At 43.4% G+C, this 22,687-nt stretch overlaps 6 protein-coding genes and 1 long non-coding RNA gene across 11 annotated transcripts in view; 3 read left to right on the top strand and 4 right to left on the bottom strand.

Moving 5' to 3' along the window:
- Positions 1 to 200: 200 nt before the first annotated feature.
- On the bottom strand, positions 201 to 5,582 carry LOC136184297 (uncharacterized). 4 transcript variants are annotated; one of them, XR_010669336.1, is made up of 7 exons: positions 4,444 to 5,582; positions 4,244 to 4,387; positions 4,088 to 4,186; positions 3,912 to 4,036; positions 1,795 to 3,066; positions 1,105 to 1,502; positions 201 to 865 (listed from the first exon to the last, which is right to left on the bottom strand). It is a non-coding gene; the product is annotated as an uncharacterized lncRNA (long non-coding RNA). The 4 variants fall into 4 exon arrangements; XR_010669335.1 differs by having other exon boundaries at positions 201 to 1,502; positions 1,795 to 1,912; positions 2,940 to 3,066; XR_010669334.1 differs by having other exon boundaries at positions 201 to 1,502.
- A 2,032-nt stretch (positions 5,583 to 7,614) lies between these two features.
- LOC136184612 (uncharacterized) lies at positions 7,615 to 8,274 on the bottom strand. The gene is made up of 5 exons (XM_065971522.1): positions 8,234 to 8,274; positions 8,080 to 8,176; positions 7,926 to 8,022; positions 7,773 to 7,868; positions 7,615 to 7,715 (listed from the first exon to the last, which is right to left on the bottom strand). Exons 2-5 carry the CDS (start codon positions 8,164 to 8,166, stop codon positions 7,615 to 7,617), a joined length of 381 nt encoding a protein of 126 aa, XP_065827594.1. The 5' UTR covers positions 8,167 to 8,176; positions 8,234 to 8,274.
- Positions 8,275 to 14,249: 5,975 nt separating this feature from the next.
- Positions 14,250 to 14,685, top strand: LOC136184611 (microtubule nucleation factor SSNA1-like). Its single transcript, XM_065971521.1, has 2 exons — positions 14,250 to 14,501; positions 14,560 to 14,685. Exons 1-2 carry the CDS (start codon positions 14,250 to 14,252, stop codon positions 14,683 to 14,685), a joined length of 378 nt encoding a protein of 125 aa, XP_065827593.1.
- Positions 14,671 to 17,014, bottom strand: LOC136185292 (NAD-dependent protein deacylase sirtuin-6-like). The gene is made up of 13 exons (XM_065972395.1): positions 16,854 to 17,014; positions 16,707 to 16,734; positions 16,469 to 16,632; positions 16,334 to 16,406; positions 16,157 to 16,273; positions 16,025 to 16,102; positions 15,873 to 15,970; positions 15,731 to 15,805; positions 15,583 to 15,674; positions 15,449 to 15,494; positions 15,343 to 15,396; positions 15,125 to 15,268; positions 14,671 to 15,065 (listed from the first exon to the last, which is right to left on the bottom strand). The coding sequence occupies exons 1-13, from the start codon at positions 16,980 to 16,982 to the stop codon at positions 14,871 to 14,873; spliced, it is 1,293 nt and encodes a 430-aa protein (XP_065828467.1). The 5' UTR covers positions 16,983 to 17,014; the 3' UTR covers positions 14,671 to 14,870.
- Positions 17,015 to 17,484: 470 nt separating this feature from the next.
- On the top strand, positions 17,485 to 18,491 carry LOC136185288 (ER membrane protein complex subunit 4-like). Its single transcript, XM_065972393.1, has 6 exons — positions 17,485 to 17,537; positions 17,596 to 17,683; positions 17,736 to 17,771; positions 17,835 to 17,988; positions 18,040 to 18,197; positions 18,268 to 18,491. The coding sequence occupies exons 1-6, from the start codon at positions 17,491 to 17,493 to the stop codon at positions 18,301 to 18,303; spliced, it is 519 nt and encodes a 172-aa protein (XP_065828465.1). The 5' UTR covers positions 17,485 to 17,490; the 3' UTR covers positions 18,304 to 18,491.
- LOC136185279 (RNA cytosine-C(5)-methyltransferase NSUN2-like) lies at positions 18,229 to 21,644 on the bottom strand. 2 transcript variants are annotated; one of them, XM_065972379.1, is made up of 17 exons: positions 21,455 to 21,644; positions 21,316 to 21,410; positions 20,983 to 21,250; positions 20,852 to 20,923; positions 20,701 to 20,794; positions 20,497 to 20,639; positions 20,382 to 20,434; positions 20,251 to 20,325; positions 20,055 to 20,185; positions 19,924 to 19,997; positions 19,735 to 19,862; positions 19,364 to 19,684; positions 19,182 to 19,314; positions 19,054 to 19,131; positions 18,843 to 18,981; positions 18,721 to 18,784; positions 18,229 to 18,667 (listed from the first exon to the last, which is right to left on the bottom strand). In XM_065972379.1, the coding sequence occupies exons 1-17, from the start codon at positions 21,608 to 21,610 to the stop codon at positions 18,385 to 18,387; spliced, it is 2,307 nt and encodes a 768-aa protein (XP_065828451.1). In that variant the 5' UTR covers positions 21,611 to 21,644; the 3' UTR covers positions 18,229 to 18,384. The 2 variants fall into 2 exon arrangements, with proteins under 2 accessions (XP_065828451.1, XP_065828452.1); XM_065972380.1 differs by having other exon boundaries at positions 18,229 to 18,664.
- Positions 21,645 to 21,648: 4 nt separating this feature from the next.
- LOC136185283 (heat shock factor protein-like) overlaps positions 21,649 to 22,687 on the top strand; it is a 2,966-nt gene continuing 1,927 nt past the window's right edge. Inside the window, exons 1-5 of the mRNA XM_065972384.1 lie at positions 21,649 to 21,810; positions 21,862 to 21,970; positions 22,034 to 22,298; positions 22,370 to 22,522; positions 22,590 to 22,687. Coding sequence (XP_065828456.1) covers positions 21,673 to 21,810; positions 21,862 to 21,970; positions 22,034 to 22,298; positions 22,370 to 22,522; positions 22,590 to 22,687 — 763 coding nt within the window. The 5' untranslated portion in view covers positions 21,649 to 21,672. The remainder of the gene's footprint in view (positions 21,811 to 21,861; positions 21,971 to 22,033; positions 22,299 to 22,369; positions 22,523 to 22,589) is intronic.

Raw genomic sequence — 22,687 nt, 5'->3', positions numbered from 1 at the left:
AAACCTTTCTCACCTTTCTCGGTCGCCGATTTCTCCCTCACTCCGCCGCGTTCGCCCCCCTTCGCCTCGTTTCACGCTGAATGCGGCAGTGAATGAACACAATACTCCCGTATACACGAAAACCCGGATCACCACCGCGAAAATCTCGAAAAAATACGCGAATTCTTTAAGGATTACTTCCTGCACCACCGAGTGGTATAACACACTATTTTGATTACGATAAATGACATGGAAAACACGCTGAAACGAAAAATGTCGACATGCAAAAAACGCGATTTTAGGACACCAAACCTCAAATACGCCCACTGGAACCTATGCTTATATTAAACTACATTAAATTCTCTACAGAAAACCTGTAAACCGATTGACAATCCCTTTAATCTGCTACACACGATAACCGGTATAAGTTGCCGGCTTCCAAAAACACAATCTCCTGAATATTAAAATAGAATTACATCCAATGACGTCATCCATAGGAATTTAGATAGAGCTCCTGAAGCTCTTTCGAATGATATATAACACGACCAAAACGGGCTAAATGAGACGCTAATCTTGAAACTTATTGATTCTAGCCGTTTTTTTGCAAACTGGAATATGACGTAGTTCCGCGGAAACTCACTTAAATCACCTGAAATTTTTTTCAGGAGAGGCTATGCATAGTAGAATTACGCTCCATAACCCCCCTAAGGAATCCCCAAATTTCCCAGCCAATTAAAAACTTTAAAAGATTTTTCCCTACCGATACCCCTTTAACCGACCATAACTTTAAAGTGGATGCACGAACAATGCTCCCAATCTCCCTTTCCGGTGATCTACCACTGTGATATCTTCTGGCACAACCGTTGCCATGGTTACTGAACCTTTTCTAAAAATGCCTTTTTCGACTTCTCCTCTGTAAGACCCCTTCTGGGAACCTTTCTAAATTTCCCCCACACTACCAAACCATAAAAATTACCCCCCCTCCCCCCAATTTTTACCCTGTAAAAGTCTCCCTTAGACCCATGTAGACCCCCAATTCAGAGACAAATTTCTTAACTAACGTATTAAAAAGTACTCCCAAGGGTATAATCAATAAAACAGAATAGCTTAAGAGCATATTAATACCTTTTTGACCCCTCTTCCCTTTTCCAATAATTTCACTTTAACCTTCCCTTTGCATGTCCCCTTCATGTCCTGTCCCGTCGCTTCGCTTCCCTCGTCCAAATTAAGGACACTGCCCTTGACCCTCCACTTCCATCCCCCGTAGAAAGGATTGGCCAACATCCCGTACCTCGTACTGTATTGGAATCTGAATATTGGGCACTACAATGAATTTTCCCGCCCACTTCATCACCTACAACCGTCATAAAACCAAAATCTTAGTCATCATACTCAACATCCTCTGGGGTCCTTCCTGGTCGGTAGTGGATACAGCGGTTGAGCCAGACTTGCCGTTGTGCATTTCTCTCTCTTTAACCCTACTTGTGGTCTGTGTCCTGCAATCCGCTATCGATAGGGAACCCCTAGGGAAAAACACCATAAAACATCTAGGGATACCATTGATACCTTATTGGATCTTATATCGCTCAAGAAAGGCCATTCACGTGCATGGTAAACACCAGCACGTGACGTCAACAAATCCATAGGACCCGCTGCTCTTCCAAAAACACTCTAAATGGGTGTAGAGGACCCTCCCAACCACGCGGGACCCCCTGGAATTTTAGAGTAACCATCCCTAAAGGGGTAAAACCAGTCCCCACACCCTTGTGTGTTTACGAACCCCGCCCCCTGGCAACCCCACTATTAACACCTCACCGAAACGGTGTACCATTCATGGAAGGCTTCACGAATTTGGCTGTAAAAATTTGCCGACGTAGTCGCTTCGTCCTAATGCGTTCGGGCGAAAAGCGGCATCGACGGCGCGATCCCAAGCCTAAAATTTAAATTCACACTCAAAAAACATATATAAACCACAAATTTTGTGTGAAACGATTCATTGGCACTGACGAAGTCGAATACGACGAAACCCGGGTCTGCCACAATGAATCTCGCAGAGAAATTGTCGTCCCAAGACGACGACTCAATGGACGTCGCATTAAGCGAATACATCGCGATGCAGGAGGACTCCCTGCTGGACGATAACGCAACAGAGGGGGGATCGAAGGATCCCCCCAAAGGTAGAGAAAAGGAGCTACCACCGTCGACCGACGGTGAGTCATCTCCTGAATATCCTCCCCTACGGGAAAGACAACGGGCCACAGCGCCAACTAAACATATTCGAAAATCACGAAATCTATCTCCATCTACAGATGCACTCGATGAGTTTATTAAACGACGCAATTTTGGAGCCCTTCTGGACAACCTTCTCGAAAAGAAGCTCCAGAGGTACTTCAAAGAAAAGTTCGACGACGACGGACCGCCGCCGCCACGTCCACCCCCCCCGGAACCACTTGCCGCGTCCACGCCGACGCCGTCCGCAAGTGATCGCGAAAATATTCTCGATTTAGCGGCGTTCCAAGTGCAAACGGGCGCCGCACTTACAAAAGCGGAAATGCGCTTAACGGAACATAGAAAATACGCGCAAACAGGTCATCCCCCTCGAGGGATGACTTGCACGCTAAACATCAACCCCTTCAGACCGCGCGACACATCCATCTTGGACATTCTCGCACAAATAAAAAAGGAATACCAGCAAAGTCTCCTCGACTCGCTGGTGACACACTACACGCGGGTAGTGGAAATGTTGGAGGAGGATCAGGTACGCGCCGCTGATCGGGAGCACGTGCTCCGAGAACGATTCGGCGGAGATCCGATCTGGGACGAGTTTGATCGAATCGTTACCGACGGCCAGGTTGACTCGGAGCGACAGGCGTCCTCCCTGTTCACTCGAGCCAACCGGAAACGCAACGCGGAAGGTATACTCTCTATAAATCCTATATCTCCCCCAAAACGGTCCTTACCTACACGCAGGCCGAAAACGAGGAGGGGAAGAAAACGCTGTAGACGGAAAATCCGGCCGCAACGTCAGAGGGCGCGCAAAGCGCCAGAAGTAAAAAATAGACGACTCTGCCGCTTGCGAGCTCGAATCTATGAAATAAAGAAACATATCAAAATGAGCACTGTTGTTAATCTCTCACAGCGCGTGTTAACTACTCACGAACACTCCATTCTACACAAGGGCCTCTCCTTTTGTCCCACCCCACTACGACCCTCGAAGCGACACCTCCTTACCTCTGTACGAGCTTTCGTACGGAAGGTCCGCTTACAATACTATTTCACGCACCAAAATCCAATGAATAACTCCAATCCGAGACACCCGTATAAACCAAAATCTTCTTTTAATATTAACAAGGTGAGAAATACTAAATTGGAAGGGTTTATTACTGCTTTACAAAGCCATGTATTGGCACTAAAACCTAAACGACCTCGAAATAACGTAACGCCTGCGGAACGGCAGGCACTGAAGGCGCTAGCATCATACAAGGACATAATAATCAAAAAGGCAGATAAAGGATCCTGCATTGTGGTTGAAGATACCTTCAACTACAAAAAGGCTGGATACAATCATCTACAAGACTTGCATGTCTACCAACCAATCAGGGAGGACCCCACCCCTGCAATTGTACTCGAAATCAATAACGCAATTGAACACTTCTACAAACACGGGCCTCTTGACTACCATACTCGACAGCATTTAATTCAAAAACCTGACGAAGTTAGGACCCAACTCTTATATTTTCTGAAAAAATTGCATAAGAACCCACATGGGGTCAGACCCATCTGTAGTGGGTCAGGGGGTCCAACAGAACTAATATCAGCTCTGGTTGACTCCTATCTCTCGCCCATCGTCAAAAAACAACCTAGCTATATAAGAGATAGCTCCCACCTAATTAAAATGCTGGAAACACTAATCCTACCTCAAAATGTCTTACTCGTTTCACTCGATGTCACTGCACTCTATCCATCAATCCCCCAAGATGAAGCAATTGAAGTTTGTGCTTCCTTTGCCCAAAAGGAATACAACGATCCAGGGGTGACCAACATGATTCGAATATTCCTATATCACATCCTTAAAAATAACGCCTTCCTATTTAATAATCACCCTTACCTTCAATTAAGGGGAACGGCTATGGGCACCCGAACCGCCCCGTCCCTCGCTAACCTCTTCATGGCGAATTTTGAACAAAAATTCCTGGAAACACAAAATCTAAAACCACTTAATTATTTTCGCTTTATTGATGATATTCTGCTATTCTGGCCTCACCCACAGGAACAATTTGACAGCTTCATGCGTGACCTAAATAGCTTTCATCCCACCATAAAATTCACCCACGCAGCAAGCACCCAAGAGACTACATTCCTAGACATTGATATCTTTAAAGGAGATCGCTTTCTAAATAGCGGAATCCTAGACATAAAAACACATATCAAGCAAACGAACAAATTCCAATATCTCTATCACACCTCGTCTCATCCTAAAGCAATGAAAACAAGCGTAGTAAAAGGCGAACTTCACCGATTCCTACGCTCAACATCAGACAAACAAACATTTCTACAAACTCAAGAGAAACAAAAAATCAGATTCAGAAATAGAGGCTATCCTCTACCCCTATTACAGCAAATAAATCAAGAATTCCCTTTTGAACGTCGTACACAACTAATTGCAAAGATCCCTGACATAAGCAACGCACCGGATATTACCCCACAAGGAACACAGCCACCACTAACCTTGGTTATGCCGTATGACCCTTGGTTCCCCACAATCAGAAGCACAATCCACCGGCTATGGAACCGCATAGCGGAGGATGACGTGCTAAAACAGGTATTCCCTACCCGGCCTAAAATCGCCTACAAACGCACTAAGAACCTTAGTGACACTCTGGTGAGAGCTAAACTCCCGACAACCAACACCGTACGCACAACCACAACCTTACTCACCCCATCACCAACCCTCCCCACCAGCGATACTGCTATTCGACCATGCACGAAAAACAATTGCAAATGCTGCCATAATCTTCGACAAAGAACCGAGATCACTAGCTACGCTAACAATAAACGCTTCCCAGTGGAAGGTGAATACACGTGCACTACAACACACGTTATTTACATGTTGGAATGCCCAATCTGTGGAAAACAATACGTGGGACAAACCACTGGCACGATTGCTGAACGATTACGACGCCACCGCCTTCATTTCCACCAACACCGCACCCTCCACCTCTACAAACATTTCCACGACCATGGGTGGACATCCTTCGATAATATGTGGATACAGCCCATTGACTATGTTCCAAACGATGCGTATGATCTAGGCCATTTGGAACAACAATGGATAACACGGCTGGGTACACGTAAACCAAGGGGACTAAATGCCAAGGATGAACGGTTATGGGTTATAGTCTGACCCGTGTGAATGGAGTACTTCCTTGTGATTTATTTAACATCGTAAATTACAACCTTAAATGCAGAACGTGGTAGGGAAATATAAATACAGGTTAAACATCAACGCCTATGTCTCCACTCTAATTAACGTTTATCACACCTATAAGCACATGAAAATCTTCAGAATATTTATCACCAATATTAAACAGTGGTAAGCCAGTTCCCCGCCTACCCCGCGAATTTTGTTTTCCCCTCCCCTAATCCCAATCCTTACCGATGGCATGTCTGATCCTCCTCCCCCCCCCCCCCCCCCCCCCCCTTTTTTTTTTTTTTTTTGGGTCCCTGTTCGTCCTTGTCCTTCTGTTTTCCAGCCTGCCTCTAAAGTACTAAATTAACATATATTACTCACCATACATTCGTCGATCATCGTCCCCTCGTGTACAAAATCCACCTCCCCTCTCCATTGCATGTTGATCCCTTCCATTCGTCGTTCCATCCGCGTTCCCCTAAAGATAAAACATTAGAAAAAAATTTAAAATACTAAACTAACCTATATTACTCACAATACATTCGTCGATCATCGTCCCCTCGTGTTGAAAATCCTCCTCCTTTCTACATTGCATGTTGATCCCTTCCGTTCGTCGTTCCATTCGCGATCCCCTAAAGATAAAACATTAGAAAAGAATCTAAAATACTAAACTAACCTATATTACTCACCATACATTCGTCGATCATCGTCCCCTCGTGTAGAAAATCCTCCTCCTTTCTCCATGGCATGTTGATCCCTTCCGTTCGTCGTTCCATTCGCGTTCCCCTAAAGATAAAACATTAGAAGAGAATCTAAAATGCTAAACTAACCTATATTACTCACCACACATTCGTCGATCCTCGTCCCCTCGTGTAGAAAATCCACCTTCCCTCTCCATTGCATGTTGATCCCTTCCGTTCGTCGTTCCATTTGCGTTCCCCTAAAGATAAAACATTAGAAAAGAATCTAAAATACTAAACTAACCTATATTACTCACCACACATTCGTCGATCCTCGTCCCCTCGTGTAGAAAATCCACCTTCCCTCTCCATTGCATGTTGATCCCTTCCAATCGTCGTTCCATTCGCGGTCCCCTAAAGATAAAACATTAGAAATGAATCTAAAATACTAAACTAACCTATATTACACACCACACATTCGCCGATCATCGTCCCCTCGTGTAGAAAATCCACCTTCCCTCTCCATTGCATGTTGATCCCTTCCATTCGTCGTTCCATTCGCGATCCCCTAAAGATAAAACATTAGAAAAGAATCTAAAATACTAAACTAACCTATATTACTCACCATACATTCGTCGATCATCGTCCCCTCGTGTAGAAAATCCTCCTCCTTTCTCCATGGCATGTTGATCCCTTCCGTTCGTCGTTCCATTCGCGTTCCCCTAAAGATAAAACATTAGAAGAGAATCTAAAATGCTAAACTAACCTATATTACTCACCATACATTCGTCGATCTTCGTCCCCTCGTGTAGAAAATCCATCTTCCCTCTCCATTGCATGTTGATCCCTTCCATTCGTCGTTCCATTCGCGTTCCCCTAAAGATAAAACATTAGAAAAGAACCTAAAATACTAAAGTAACCTACATTACTCACCATACATTCGTCGATCCTCGTCCCCTCGTGTAGAAAATCCACCTTCCCTCTCCATTGCATGTTGATCCCTTCCATTCGTCGTTCCATTCGCGGTCCCCTAAAGATAAAACATTAGAAATGAATCTAAAATACTAAACTAACCTATATTACTCACCACACATTCGTCGATCATCGTCCCCTCGTGTAGAAAATCCACCTTCCCTCTCCATTGCATGTTGATCCCTTCCATTCGTCGTTCCATTCGCGGTCCCCTAAAGATAAAACATTAGAAATGAATCTAAAATACTAAACTAACCTATATTACTCACCACACATTCGTCGATCATCGTCCCCTCGTGTAGAAAATCCACCTTCCCTCTCCATTGCATGTTGATCCCTTCCATTCGTCGTTCCATTCGCGATCCCCTAAAGATAAAACATTAGAAAAGAATCTAAAATACTAAACTAACCTATATTACTCACCATACATTCGTCGATCATCGTCCCCTCGTGTAGAAAATCCTCCTCCTTTCTCCATGGCATGTTGATCCCTTCCGTTCGTCGTTCCATTCGCGTTCCCCTGAAGATAAAACATTAGAAAAGAATCTAAAATGTTAAACTAACCTATGTTACTCACCATACATTCGTCGATCTTCGTCCCCTCGTGTAGAAAATCCATCTTCCCTCTCCATTGCATGTTGATCCCTTCCATTCGTCGTTCCATTCGCGTTCCCCTAAAGATAAAACATTAGAAATGAATCAAAAATACTAAACTAACCTATATTACTCACCATACATTCGTTGATCCTCGTCCCCTCGTGTAGAAAATCCTCCTCCTTCTCCATGGCATGTTGATCCCTTCCATTCGTCGTTCCATTCGCGGTCCCCTAAAGATAAAACATTAGAAATGAATCTAAAATACTAAACTAACCTATATTACTCACCACACATTCGTCGATCATCGTCCCCTCGTGTAGAAAATCCACCTTCCCTCTCCATTGCATGTTGATCCCTTCCATTCGTCGTTCCATTCGCGATCCCCTAAAGATAAAACATTAGAAAAGAATCTAAAATACTAAACTAACCTATATTACTCACCATACATTCGTCGATCATCGTCCCCTCGTGTAGAAAATCCTCCTCCTTTCTCCATGGCATGTTGATCCCTTCCGTTCGTCGTTCCATTCGCGTTCCCCTAAAGATAAAACATTAGAAAAGAATCTAAAATGCTAAACTAACCTATATTACTCACCATACATTCGTCGATCTTCGTCCCCTCGTGTAGAAAATCCATCTTCCCTCTCCATTGCATGTTGATCCCTTCCATTCGTCGTTCCATTCGCGTTCCCCTAAAGATAAAACATTAGAAATGAATCTAAAATACTAAACTAACCTATATTACTCACCATACATTCGTTGATCCTCGTCCCCTCGTGTAGAAAATCCTCCTCCTTTCTCCATGGCATGTTGATCCCTTCCATTCGTCGTTCCATTCGCGGTCCCCTAAAGATAAAACATTAGAAATGAATCTAAAATACTAAACTAACCTATATTACTCACCACACATTCGCCGATCATCGTCCCCTCGTGTAGAAAATCCACCTTCCCTCTCCATTGCATGTTGATCCCTTCCATTCGTCGTTCCATTCGCGATCCCCTAAAGATAAAACATTAGAAAAGAATCTAAAATACTAAACTAACCTATATTACTCACCATACATTCGTCGATCATCGTCCCCTCGTGTAGAAAATCCTCCTCCTTTCTCCATGGCATGTTGATCCCTTCCGTTCGTCGTTCCATTCGCGTTCCCCTAAAGATAAAACATTAGAAAAGAATCTAAAATGCTAAACTATCCTATATTACTCACCATAAAGTCTTCGACTGACACGCCCTTCCCTAGAAAAAATAACCAAAGCCAAACGCAACGTAAAAAAAATAACAAGGCACTTATCTGACACTTTCCCCAACCCCCTCACGCCGAAAACCTGCCCCTAAAGAAGAACAAACAGTAATTGGCCTTACCAAAATTATTAACCTAGAATAAAAGGACCCCCTCTTAAACACAATGATTTGGAAGGGAATAGACAACGAAACGATGCATAGAACTGCGTTCTAGAACCAATCACGTCAAAACACGCGCTAGAAACTACACGATTTACACAAAACGGGCGAATTCCCTCCCCCGGGCCCCCAATCCTCCCCGCGCGACGCTCACGATCCCTCACGCAAGCGCAAAACCTCCCCGCGAAACACCAAAACTCGGAAAAACTGCCGCGGAAACAGAGAAACGACGAGACAGCAACACCAAACGAAAATAAGGCCCCAAAACCCAATCGCGAGTAACGAACAGCACACGAAAACCTTTCTCACCTTTCTCGGTCGCCGATTTCTCCCTCACTCCGCCGCGTTCGCCCCCCTTCGCCTCGTTTCACGCTGAATGCGGCAGTGAATGAACACAATACTCCCGTATACACGAAAACCCGGATCACCACCGCGAAAATCTCGAAAAAATACGCGAATTCTTTAAGGATTACTTCCTGCACCACCGAGTGGTATAACACACTATTTTGATTACGATAAATGACATGGAAAACACGCTGAAACGAAAAATGTCGACATGCAAAAAACGCGATTTTAGGACACCAAACCTCAAATACGCCCACTGGAACCTATGCTTATATTAAACTACATTAAATTCTCTACAGAAAACCTGTAAACCGATTGACAATCCCTTTAATCTGCTACACACGATAACCGGTATAAGTTGCCGGCTTCCAAAAACACAATCTCCTGAATATTAAAATAGAATTACATCCAATGACGTCATCCATAGGAATTTAGATAGAGCTCCTGAAGCTCTTTCGAATGATATATAACACGACCAAAACGGGCTAAATGAGACGCTAATCTTGAAACTTATTGATTCTAGCCGTTTTTTTGCAAACTGGAATATGACGTAGTTCCGCGGAAACTCACTTAAATCACCTGAAATTTTTTTCAGGAGAGGCTATGCATAGTAGAATTACGCTCCATAACCCCCCTAAGGAATCCCCAAATTTCCCAGCCAATTAAAAACTTTAAAAGATTTTTCCCTACCGATACCCCTTTAACCGACCATAACTTTAAAGTGGATGCACGAACAATGCTCCCAATCTCCCTTTCCGGTGATCTACCACTGTGATATCTTCTGGCACAACCGTTGCCATGGTTACTGAACCTTTTCTAAAAATGCCTTTTTCGACTTCTCCTCTGTAAGACCCCTTCTGGGAACCTTTCTAAATTTCCCCCACACTACCAAACCATAAAAATTACCCCCCCTCCCCCCAATTTTTACCCTGTAAAAGTCTCCCTTAGACCCATGTAGACCCCCAATTCAGAGACAAATTTCTTAACTAACGTATTAAAAAGTACTCCCAAGGGTATAATCAATAAAACAGAATAGCTTAAGAGCATATTAATACCTTTTTGACCCCTCTTCCCTTTTCCAATAATTTCACTTTAACCTTCCCTTTGCATGTCCCCTTCATGTCCTGTCCCGTCGCTTCGCTTCCCTCGTCCAAATTAAGGACACTGCCCTTGACCCTCCACTTCCATCCCCCGTAGAAAGGATTGGCCAACATCCCGTACCTCGTACTGTATTGGAATCTGAATATTGGGCACTACAATGAATTTTCCCGCCCACTTCATCACCTACAACCGTCATAAAACCAAAATCTTAGTCATCATACTCAACATCCTCTGGGGTCCTTCCTGGTCGGTAGTGGATACAGCGGTTGAGCCAGACTTGCCGTTGTGCATTTCTCTCTCTTTAACCCTAACCCTAACCCTAACCCTAACCCTAACCCTAACCCTAACCCTAACCCTAACCCTAAACCCTAACCCTAACCCTAACCCCTTCATGTCCTGTCCCGTCGCTTCGCTTCCCTCGTCCAAATTAAGGACACTGCCCTTGACCCTCCACTTCCATCCCCCGTAGAAAGGATTGGCCAACATCCCGTACCTCGTACTGTATTGGAATCTGAATATTGGGCACTACAATGAATTTTCCCGCCCACTTCATCACCTACAACCGTCATAAAACCAAAATCTTAGTCATCATACTCAACATCCTCTGGGGTCCTTCCTGGTCGGTAGTGGATACAGCGGTTGAGCCAGACTTGCCGTTGTGCATTTCTCTCTCTTTAACCCTAACCCTAACCCTAACCCTAACCCTAACCGTCAAAAAGGTTTCTAAAGTCTTGTGCAGAATACGACTCCATTCTATCAGAGAGAGAAAGTTGACTGGAGAACTGGAACACGACGAATGAAAAGCAATAAGAGCTTGCCTAAAATATATTGCCAGACACATATTAGCGCACTTGCCTTTCCCGTGACAAATTCATAGCGCACTCACCACTTTCAAAAAGACTTTAAATACCGGACCACTCCCAACCACTTTATGACGTCAGATTAAGAAAATTTTCTTTATTTCGTTTTCCCTTAGCGCACTTGCCTTTCCCGTGACAAATTCTTAGCGCACTCACCACTTTCAAAAAGACTTTAAATACCGGACCACTCCCAACCACTTTATGACGTCAGATTAGGAAAATTTCCTTTATTTCGTTTTCCCTTAGCGCACTTGCCTTTCCCGTGACAAATTCTTAGCGCACTCACCACTTTCAAAAAGACTTTAAATACCGGACCACTCCCAACCACTTTATGACGTCAGATTAGGAAAATTTCCTTTATTTCATTTTTCCTTAGCGCACTTGCCTCTCCCGTGACAAATTCTTAGCGCACTCACCACTTTCAAAAAGACTTTAAATACCGGACCACTCCCAACCACTTTATGACGTCAGATTAGGAAAATTTTCTTTATTTCGTTTTCCATTAGCGCACTTGCCTTTCCCGTGACAAATTCTTAGCGCACTCACCACTTTCAAAAAGACTTTAAATACCGGACCACTCCCAACCACTTTATGACGTCAGATTAGGAAAATTTCCATTAATTTCATTTTTCCTTAGCGCACTTGCCTCTCCCGTGACAAATTCTTAGCGCACTCACCACTTTCAAAAAGACTTTAAATACCGGACCACTCCCAACCACTTTATGACGTCAGATTAGGAAAATTTTCTTTATTTCGTTTTCCATTAGCGCACTTGCCTTTCCCGTGACAAATTCTTAGCGCACTCACCACTTTCAAAAAGACTTTAAATACCGGACCACTCCCAACCACTTTATGACGTCAGATTAGGATAATTCTCTTTATTTTGTTTTCCCTTAGCGCACTTGCCTTTCACGTGACAAATTCTTAGCGCACTCACCACTTTCAAAAAGACTTTAAATACCGGACCACTCCCAACCACTTTATGACGTCAGATTTCGAAAATTCTTTTTATTTTGTTTTTTTTTAGCGCACTTGCCTTTCCCGTGACAAATTCTTAGCGCACTCACCACTTTCAAAAAGACTTTAAATACCGGACCACACCCAACCACTTTATGACGTCAGATTTCGAAAATTTCCTTTATTTCGTTTTCCCTTAGCGCACTTGCCTTTCCCGTGACAAATTCCTAGCGCACTCACCACTTTCAAAAAGACTTTAAATACCGGACCACACCCAACCACTTTATAACGTCAGATTTCAAAAATTCTCTTTATTTTGATTTCCCTTAGCGCACTTGCCTTTTTCTTAAAAAATTCTTAGCGCAGACGTCACTTTTAAAAAGACTATAAATACCGGACCCCAACAAACCACATTATGACGTCACATTTCAAAAATACGACTTTTGACTAGCAACTAAAACATTTTGTTTAAATTACATATAATTACGCAGGTATATAGGCAATTTCATTGAAAACGGCGACTCACCCAAAAAATTACCCGAAAATAGTGACTTTACAAAAACGCTAATAACTTCTTTATACTAAATAATTTCTACAGCAAATATAGGTTCATTCGATAGCTTATTAAATTTCCTTTCAGAAAATGTTATCCATGACGTCATACGTTTGATATTTAAGGAGTTATTAAGGGTCACCCAAGTGGGTACACCCTCTAACCCTAACCCTAACCCTAACCCTAAGCTGGGCTAAGCTGGGCTAAGCTGGGCTAAGCTGGGCTAAGCTGGGCTAAGCTGGGCGTGGTCACGCATGCGCCTACTGTTTGGGCGGCGCTTGCCTGGGCGGGGTGTGGTGGCGTTGAGCGAGATCAACTGCCACAGGCACCCGCGGCCTTTCCACTCTTCGGGAGTGCTTCATTACTTATATAGAAATTGTAGATCTCTAAAATTGCGACTTTTTGTGTTTTGAATTAGCTTTTTCGTTGTCGCATACAAGTAACGATGAAGGACGAGTACATTATTGTAAGTTCTGTTCGCTCAATCGTTTTCTATATCGACTGATTTTGCGCGATTCTTCTGTTGTTTTTCGGTTTCTTCAGCGTTTTGAAGGCGTCCGAAGGCGAGCGCCGCTAACTTAAAGCTTTTTACATTGATGCGATTGACAGCGCGACCGCGATTTAGCTTGTGGAGGCTTTTCGAGCGAATTAGTGGGAAAGTAGCCTGTTTCGTTCTTTTCTACGCTTTTGCGCTTCACGCACGGCTTCGCTGTTTTTTTATTCGGTTTATTGCCGCGAGTTGGGTTTTTGAAGCGCGATCGTGGCGTACGAACGGTTTCTTTGTCGACGATTCCCTGCGAGGGGCCTCACCGACGTGCGCGATCTTCGCCTTTTCGCGAGACGATCTGTTTTTCGGGTGCGAAATGGAGTTTTCGCGCGCCGCGCGAAGACTTCGGCTCTGTTGATAGACTGAGCGGAGTTCGTAGGCGAGGAGAGCGAGGGCGTTTCTTAGCTTTTTCTGTTTTCGCGACGCGCGGTTAGTGTTTCTGTTTGATCGCGTCAATTTGGGCGTTTTCTTACCTTTAGCTTTGTTGCCGGCGCTGCGAAATAGGCCGTTGAGCTTCTTTTCTTCATTAGCAAGCGAATATCCCAATGAGGGGCCTCATCTCCATTCGAGTACCCCATTGGGGGCCCCACTTGCTAAAGGTGTTAGCGCGCGGCGTTCTTCGTCTTCGTTTCGACGTCTTTTTTCCGCTTTGGCTCCGTTTTTTGCTGCGCGTGATCACGTAATAGCAGTGCGCGTGCTCATCGATAAAAGCGAAGAAGGCGTCCTTCAAGGCGAGGTGTTTTCTCTCCTACACTGTACGAACGGCACGCTTTCGTATTCATTCTCGTTCGTACACGATCTCATTATTTGTTGAGCGCGCGCTATAACAAGAGGGGAAGCGTCATGGCGAAACAAGGAGCCATTCTTCAAGGTTACAACAACGAATTGGTGAAATGCATCGAAGATCTATGCTCAAAACGTGATGAACTTCAACGTCAAATCGTTTTGGAAGAAGAAGAAAAGGGCAAAATCCAAAACGATCTTCGTATTCTAACAGAACGACTTGCCCGCATCAACGAGAGTCTATCGAAACGTCTCGCACTCCGAAACGATTACGACAAGACGATTTCGGAGACTGAGGCTGCTTATATGAAGGTGATAAGAGCGTAAACAGTAGGCCAACGCCTAGGCATCTTAACCTCTATCTCTCTAGATATTAGAAAGTTCTCAGACGCTGCTTCACGTTCTCAAGGAGAAATCGGGACCCAATCAGTCCCCTGGCGGCGGCGGCGGCACGGGAACGGCTAGTACAGGCGGCGCCACTGCCGGACGACTTTAATTAATTAATTAACAACAGACAACATAAAGAAAGGTATTGTATGTGCATTACGCTCATTCTAAGGGACAGTAAATAGGCGAGTTGTCAAAACAACACAAAGGAACCCTATGACTACTTTGCTTGAATCATCAATCAATCAATCAGTCAATCAGTCAGGCATAAGTCATTCACTGATAAATTAATTATTATGTAACAGCAAGTTTGCTCATTCCACTGGCTAAGTCATCATCTTCCGTTGCCACTGTTGACGCCGCTGTGTCGTCATTCCACTTCTGACAGAACGGATTGTATTCAAGTTCAACTATCTTTTTTGATTCTTTTCCATGCAAAACGTGACTGAAATCGAGTGGCGGTTCGCCATAATGGCCAAAGAACACAACCTAACCCCCCCAACGAACATTTATCAATATACTTCTGGGCCTAACACTAAATTTCTAACTTTGAGTTGAACAGATGATGATGATGATGATGATGATTTCTTTGCCACCGGCGTCGTTGCAACCGGACGTCTAACGCGAACTTCAAATGGCTCCTTTGTGACACAGACGACATTCTTTGTGGGCCCTGGTAACTCAAATTGAACCTGAACAAACAATTGATTATATAGCAACCTCTGGTTTTTCTCCCTCTTCCCATAGAAGGACTGCTTTCACTCACCTCTTTTACATAGGAGAAAGGACGGTTATCTGCCGATAAACCTTTGACAAAAGTCTACCACTCTTGTAAGTACAGTAAGATAGTACTATGACGACGTCACACATACCACAGCACCAGCAGACGCCTCAAGTCGATGGCCAATTTCTAATTTTCTGCAGCATTATAATATCATTAATTAATTAATTAATTAATCAACCCTTTCTCCTCTCTTTCTTTCTTTCTTTCTTTCTTTCAAAGTACCTTTTAAGTCTGAACTCGGGAAGAGTGAGTCCAAGTTTTTTCGTCAGCAACTTTGCCACATCCTCACACTTTGCATTGATTCTCAACGAAGCCTTCATTAATTAAAAGCAAGTGAGCAAGAGGAGGATGAGGTACTGTATTAGCTTACATATCGATCTAAGGGTGTCACTTGTAAGTTGACTATAACGAGTCCACCTTCTTTGATTTTCTTCTTTCCAACAGTCTAATAATACATACATACATGGAGCATGCTCTCTCTCTCTCTCGTTCTACATCTAAGATAATAGTACTTTGGGAATATCTGCTGCAGGTGTCACTGTCAAACTTGAACCCATGGCCAAACACAGATCAGATTTTTCAGCGTGCTCAGAGCTTGCCTCAAGAACGTCTGTACTTGCACTATATAGCAGTCACGTTGATTCTATTACTATGACGTAAATACCGTCAGGTAGATTTTCTCCAAAATTGACAATACTGTCCCGAAGAGTTCCCCTGCACTTTGGATCATCACAAAGTCTCCCTTTGAGAAGCTTCATTAGAGAATGGAGGGTGGGGTTAGGGAGGGGATCTAAACCCGTTTTGTGATCATGAACTTTGACTCCTGCTGATCTCGTTCGAAAATCTCTCAAATATTCACGACGACATTTGGAGCACTTTTCCAAGTTTGAATTTCCATGCAATTCAAATAGATCTAAATCATGCGCGTGGGTACTTGAGTCTCTCTCAGCAGTCAGACAGTCAATCTTCTTACGTGATTTTGCTATTCCACTTCGTCTGTGAAGTCCGTCTGTATTTTGACTAATTACAGCCTTCAAAATTTTTTCCTGTGAATGGACGTCGATCGGATCGCGTTTTTTTACATAAACTAACCAACCCTAACGTTTACCTGGCATAGTTTGACCATCATCATGTGCGAAGGCGTGGGAATGGCTTTTGTCGTAGCAACCGTTGGATGTCGTGACGGTGAACGACTTTTCTTCTTCGCCTTCAGTTCCCAAACTCCCGGTCCCGTCTTCAAAACGGTTCCCATTCCACTTCGAAAGTCCGGAACTGAAGGCAGGAAAATGATGATGATCATCATCATCATCATCATCATTTCATATTGATCATCTCTTTTGACTTACTTCCAGCAGCTGTACTGATTCCTGCTCCCTATAAATTTATCATAACTAAACAGTCTAACTAGAGGAGTAACTGGTCGTGCATGCGAGGGGCATGCGAGGGGCATGCAACGCCCCAACGATTCGAGAGGGACTGACTGTCTAGTGTACCGTGAAAGCGACGAAATGTTTTGCCGATGAGATCCAACGAGCGAGCGTCGCAACTTTTTCTTCAACGACGTCAGGTGGATCAAAGAGTTCTCTTTTTTCCTCATCGTCTCCTCTCGCCGTGTGAGCCATTCTACTTCCTATACGGGACTAACAGACCACACAGACTATGCTACCATGATGCTACAACTCTAGTTATATTGACTCGAAATACACAATACAGTCTAGTCTAGAGCAAGTCAGTCAATTTGGTCTAATAAATTGGATAAGGCTGTTGAGTGAGAAGAAGTCCGAAGCGTTTCTTCAGCGTAACCCTCTGTCTCGAGTACTTGTCGTCGGGAGAAAATCGTGCTGCAGCACATACACAACAACCGTACAGTAGTCCATCAATCGCCATCGCGATCTATTGCCTACCTGGATGCGCTGAATTTGTCGGTTTGCCGTTCGAGTCGACTTTCTGCAAAAAGGACGAGGTCCTATCTATATTCGGCTCAAAGAATCTTCTTCTTCTTACCTTTAGCGTGTACTTTCGAGTACCATTCTCGTCGACGGTGTACATGAGATGCATTTTGCTGAGCTTCCTCCTCTCTTGCGCCACGTGATGATCAAGGACTAGGCCTACGTGCGTTAGCTATTGACAATGACGTCGAAAGCAAAGAGACATCGATGGTTCATTGATCTCACGAGGTTCAAACACTTTACGCTCGCCTCTTCTTCTTCTTTATTAAAATCATTACAATTATAGAAGAGGAGAAGAGAAAGCGTCAGCCAGTGGGGGCCCTTTTGCGGATCCCGTGGGATACGTCGACAGACAACTCGTTCCCGCTGAAGAGGTTTGTCATAGACTACTGTTTTTCTATCGTGCGTGATACATTCTATTGACAGGTGAAGGGCGAAGAACATGAAACATTGGTGGAAAAGGTTCGTTTCATTTTTTACTCCTCCCCCTTAGGGAGGGCCCATTTCCATTTTGAATTCGTTCAGAAATCGTGGGACCTCGCAATTGGTCCACTCAAGCAATTGCCTATGAATTTGTTCATAATGTACATGGTTGGAAGCAGCATCTCCATCATTCCAATCATGTTTGTTGGCATGATGGCGTTTGGACCAATCAAAACTCTATTCGACTTTTCCACTAGTAATTCAATTATTTCATTAAAATTAATCAATTAGCGTTGTATTCTTCAAGTTTCAAAACAATTTGAAGGAAGCCAAGCTGCTATACAGAAATTCGTTTTCATTTTGGCCAATCTTCTCGTTGTCGTTGTAGCAGCTTACAAGTGTCACACAATGGGTTTATTGCCTACATACTCATCCGATTGGATCGACTTCTTAGAAGACCGCCAGGTAAATAAATAAATAAATAAATAAAGAGACCTACGTTTCAAAAAGAAGAAGAGACTCCTCGTTTATTTAGAGAACAGAACACATAGCGGGAGGCATGCTCTTTTAGTAGAGCCGTCACCACATGAAAAAAAACGAACCAGACTGCACTTCCTCTGAGACTGTCTTTCTCTCTCTGGCTCTTAATTATTCAATCCACCACCACCACAGCCGCCGTCTCTTCTTTTTCTTTTTCTTTTTCTTTTTCTTTCTCTTTTTCTTTTTCCTCCTCTTCTCTTCTTTGCCTCGCCTTTCTCACTTTTGCTTCCGTCTTTTTCTTATCTTCCAAATCGTCTGGCGTTGCAAGACCGAGCACAAGTAGGAAATGATTGCGATCAGATTTGCTGATTAGCAGACGAGCGCACACTGTTCCCATCCATCCGCACGCGTCAACGCGTCGCCCACCAACGCCCTCATTCATCATCTTGTCTCTACTTCAATATCATGTCACTACTCAAAGCTTTATGGTAACTAACTACTACTGTACTCTGTTTCACTTCTTTCACATTCACATCTCGTTGAATCGTACGTGAAGACAATTGAGCCCGCATCTACAGCATCAGAAATATAAGAAGATGATACCAGGTATACATCATGTACACTTCTTGCCTAATTTGGTCAATTGCTTTTGAGATGATTCGGTCAAAAGTGATAGGTTTGGGCTCGTTTCTCGAAGTAAAATTGCCATGTCATCAAGTGGAACGTAAACTTGACGTCGTTTTAGATAGGGAAGAAGAACACTTAATCCCTATCAGAAGAACAGGTGAGGGGGGAAGAACAGGTGAGAAAGGAAAGAAAGAACGAACAAACAATGTCTTACTTCCTGTGCCAGTCGATTTTGGCAAATGGAACCCTTACTTCCGGCTCCGTCAAGCACTCGCACTCCCACGTTAATAATCTAAAAGTCGCATATACCGACTTAGGGTCTACTAATTAGTAATTTATCACCTTGATTCTCTTTTCGTTGAGTTGAACGAGTTGCATTGCTCGTTCAGATGTTGCATAAATCTTTTTCTTTCCTCCAGATGATCGAACCATCAACTGATTCACGGGAAAGTCATCATCGAGTCCAAAAAATTTCCTAACAGTACTATTAGTATCAATGATATACTCCTTTAGACGACAACAACTTTATTGGAGGCCACACGGGTTCGTTTCCTTTTAGGAAAAAGAAAGGATTTTCCTTGTGACCAGGAATTTGAGGTTTCTCTTTTTCTTCACTAGCTGTAGCATCTTCGTCGACGTCAACTCGTTTTTCTTCTTCTTCTTCTTTCACTGTCGTCGTCGTCGTCGTCGTCGTCGTCGTCGTCGTCGTCGTCTTCTCCTCTTTCTCCTCCTCCTCGTGATGACGTTTCGTTGTCTCGCCACGTTGCCATGGAACGGGCCGTTTTTTTGCCAAAACAGCAATAAAGAAGCCGCCCGTGTTTTGATGATGAGGCAGAATACGGATGCTGAGTGCGCAAAAGACGTTGAATTATTGATTGAATTAACAAATGAATACCATCTCTCTAGATGACAGTCAGCTGCTGCTTCAGGCGAAGGAGGAAACATAGTTGGAAGGAAATGAGCTCTAAGAGAATCTGGTGTTTCCGAATAAGACGAAAACCACATTCCCAACTTGGACATGACCTTTTAGTTATCATCATCATCAATCAAAGTAGATGTATATGTATCTTGCGCGTCTGCCTACCTTCCACGTATGAAGTCCTGGAGAACGCTTGAGTTGAATCAACTCCTGTGAAACGTCAACCAGTTCAACAGCACCTACTCATAAGAAATAGAGACTGTATTGGGTTAGTTGTTGTATGCACAAGCACGCACCTTCGCTCATTTGGAGTAGAGCTGCTACAACTGCTTCATTTTCTACGGGATTGAGAGAGCACGTCGAATAGACAAGACGTCCGCCGACGGTCAACATTTCAATTCCACGCCACAAAATTCGCTGTTGTAGTCTGAGAAACAAAAAAGAAGATCATTGGCTACAGCCATATATTATACGTGTAGCTATTATGTGTGCCTGTGTATTTGTGTTCCTAGAGTAGGAATCCAACGTTTCCACAACACAACGTTTTTTCGCAAAGTTCCGTCACCGCTACAAAGGCAAATCCCCCTCTTAATTGTCCTTTTAGTTCAAATAAGGGAACGGACCTGCAGGGAACGTCACACAAAATGCGATCGTATTCAACTTTTTCTCTTTGACCCTGTTACACAAAAGAAACCCCCCTAAGCGAGTCATTTGATGACGTCAAAATGATCAATTGACCTTTGACGATTCGAGATACATATTGGGAAATATGGAAGCGTCTTCATTTGTTATAATGCAACAGGGACTTAGAAGACGTTTCGTTTGATGAACCAACATATAACAACGTTTATTATCCTTGTCATTTGCCACTACAAATCCGCCTAAAGAAGAAGAAGAAGAGGTCTAAGAACTTAGAGACGTCACTGGCATGAATCAGCTGACTAGGCATTGCCCCTGCGTCATCGTCTTCCTCTCCGTGTAAAAGTTCAACAAGTTGAGCCGTTTTTGACCCTGGAGCGGCACACATATCCAAAACCTCAAGGAAGAAAATGACGACTTTTAGTGAGTGTACACTCTCTAAGATTTTACTTACTTTGTGACTGGGCTTTACGTCAAGAAGAAGTGGAGGAATGACAGACACCGTCTCTTGTCTGCTAATATTACCCTGATCAAAAAAAAAGAATCATCTCAAATACATCGCTAATTAATTAAATCTCGTCTTACTTGTTCCGTCTCACTAATAAGAAACTGATGAAATTGAGATAATGCCGGCGATTTTCTCAGATGTTTCTTTGACATTGGCATAGTCCATGCCAATTGATCTGGATACCAAGGCAATGGTTGAGGTGGTACAACCCTAACAGCCTCTTCATCGTCATCATCATCATCATCTTTTTCTTCTTCTTCTTCTTTTTCTTCTCCTTGATCACTGTCAGCTTTCCATTGGCGGAAGTAGATTGTTTCAATACAATTTGCTACAAATTTGGCATGACTACACGCACAAGAAATGAATCGATTTGAAGAATGCATGATGATGATGAGGTTTATTAGGGAAACCGTCTAATTCCTGTAACACGAAATGTTTGAGGTAGTGGTTGCTTTAGAGATGCCATGAATTCGTTCCATTCACTCGGTGGCACAATATTTTGACCCTAACCCACGTTTTAATTATATAAGAATTCTTTCTCTTTGCTACTTTGTAGTAGATTTCAAAGAGTTCATTTTCCATTTCGCCACGATTTCGAATGACATCATTTTTCCGAAATTTTTTCACTTCGCGACGTTCATCCGACTCCGCATCATCTTTTTTCTTGCGAATAAAAGTCTTTCTCTTCCTGCCTTTCTTCCCCATGCATGCAATCGCGATGTCCGGGATCTGACGCTTCGACGCCTGCGCGTTGAAAAGCAAAGAAAATGTCGTCTCAATCGCAGTCCCTGTCGTCAGCAACGGCGATAACGGCGCCAGGGGCGACAGACGTGCCAGCATTTCTGCTCAAGTTGTGGAAAATGGTTGAAGATCCAACGTGCGATCGTCTGATCTCTTGGGGAAAGGTGAAAAGGCGACGAAACGCACAACGATCGCTTCATTTCATTTATTTTTAGACTGGTACGAGTTTTGTCGTCTACGATCAGAGCGATTTTGCTAAAGAAATTCTTCCGCGTTTCTTCAAACACAATAATTTTGCGAGTTTTGTTCGTCAGCTCAATATGTGTAAAAATAATAGAGAGAGAGAAACTAACTATCTTCTTCTCCTCTTACGTATTGACATTTCAGACGGTTTTCGAAAAATTGTTAGTCCCAGTCAAGGAAGTCTCTATTCGGCGGCGAAAGAAAATTTCGAATTTTTTCATTCCAACTTTCAAAAAGATCGATTTGATTTATTGGATCAAGTGAAAAGAAAACACAGTCGACTCGGAGGAAGTGGCGGTGAATCAACGACAGCTGTGAAATCTGAAGATCTAGAAAGAGCTCTTGTTGATATTCGATCAATGAAAAACAGGCAGAAAGAAATTTGTGAAAATTTGGATGATCTTGGAAAGTATGTTAATTAAATCTATCGCTCTCTCTCTCTCTCTCTCTCTCTCTCTCACTTACTTTATCTGTGTGAAGAGACAATAAAGTGTTACGAGACGAAGTTGCATTTTTGAGGCAACGAAGCCAACAGCAACAAGTCGTCATAAATAAACTTCTTCACTTTCTTCTTCGTATTCTTTACAGCAGCAACAGAGCAGACCTAATCATACCTGGCAACAGAAGAAAACGGTCAGTGAATCTCTCTCTCTCTTTCTTAGGGTTCTTCTTTAGAAACGCTCCCTCCCTCGTTTTTTAGTCTAGCTCTAACCGAATTGGATGAAGTTTCCCCTCCTCCAGCAAAGGTTGTATCCGTTTCTGGTGGAGAAGAAGGTGAGGGTGGAAGCGGAAGTGGCG

The sequence above is a fragment of the Oscarella lobularis genome, chromosome 3, assembly GCF_947507565.1.
Source record: "Oscarella lobularis chromosome 3, ooOscLobu1.1, whole genome shotgun sequence".
Lineage (NCBI taxonomy): Eukaryota > Metazoa > Porifera > Homoscleromorpha > Homosclerophorida > Oscarellidae > Oscarella > Oscarella lobularis.
The sequence above is the reverse complement of the archived record's forward strand: the minus strand, read 5'-3'. Positions and strand labels throughout refer to the sequence as shown.

Coding starts and splice junctions, on each gene's coding strand:
- LOC136184612 (XM_065971522.1), bottom strand. CDS start 8,166: ATGGAACGACGAACGGAAGGGATCAACATGCCATGGAGAAAGGAGGAG. Junction 7,869..7,925: donor CGATGATCGACGAATGTGTG/GTGAGTAATATA, acceptor TTTTATCTTTAG/GGGACCGCGAATGGAACGAC. Junction 7,716..7,772: donor CGAGGATCAACGAATGTATG/GTGAGTAATATA, acceptor TTTTATCTTTAG/GGGAACGCGAATGGAACGAC.
- LOC136184611 (XM_065971521.1), top strand. CDS start 14,250: ATGGCGAAACAAGGAGCCATTCTTCAAGGTTACAACAACGAATTGGTG. Junction 14,502..14,559: donor CTGAGGCTGCTTATATGAAG/GTGATAAGAGCG, acceptor CTATCTCTCTAG/ATATTAGAAAGTTCTCAGAC.
- LOC136185292 (XM_065972395.1), bottom strand. CDS start 16,982: ATGGCTCACACGGCGAGAGGAGACGATGAGGAAAAAAGAGAACTCTTT. Junction 16,633..16,706: donor AATCAGTACAGCTGCTGGAA/GTAAGTCAAAAG, acceptor TCCTGCCTTCAG/TTCCGGACTTTCGAAGTGGA. Junction 16,103..16,156: donor AGTTCATGATCACAAAACGG/GTTTAGATCCCC, acceptor AGCTTCTCAAAG/GGAGACTTTGTGATGATCCA.
- LOC136185288 (XM_065972393.1), top strand. CDS start 17,491: ATGACGTCGAAAGCAAAGAGACATCGATGGTTCATTGATCTCACGAG. Junction 17,538..17,595: donor TGGTTCATTGATCTCACGAG/GTTCAAACACTT, acceptor TTACAATTATAG/AAGAGGAGAAGAGAAAGCGT. Junction 18,198..18,267: donor ACTTCTTAGAAGACCGCCAG/GTAAATAAATAA, acceptor TCGTTTATTTAG/AGAACAGAACACATAGCGGG.
- LOC136185279 (XM_065972379.1), bottom strand. CDS start 21,610: ATGGGGAAGAAAGGCAGGAAGAGAAAGACTTTTATTCGCAAGAAAAAA. Junction 21,411..21,454: donor TCTTTGAAATCTACTACAAA/GTAGCAAAGAGA, acceptor AACGTGGGTTAG/GGTCAAAATATTGTGCCACC. Junction 20,795..20,851: donor ACGTAAAGCCCAGTCACAAA/GTAAGTAAAATC, acceptor TTCTTCCTTGAG/GTTTTGGATATGTGTGCCGC.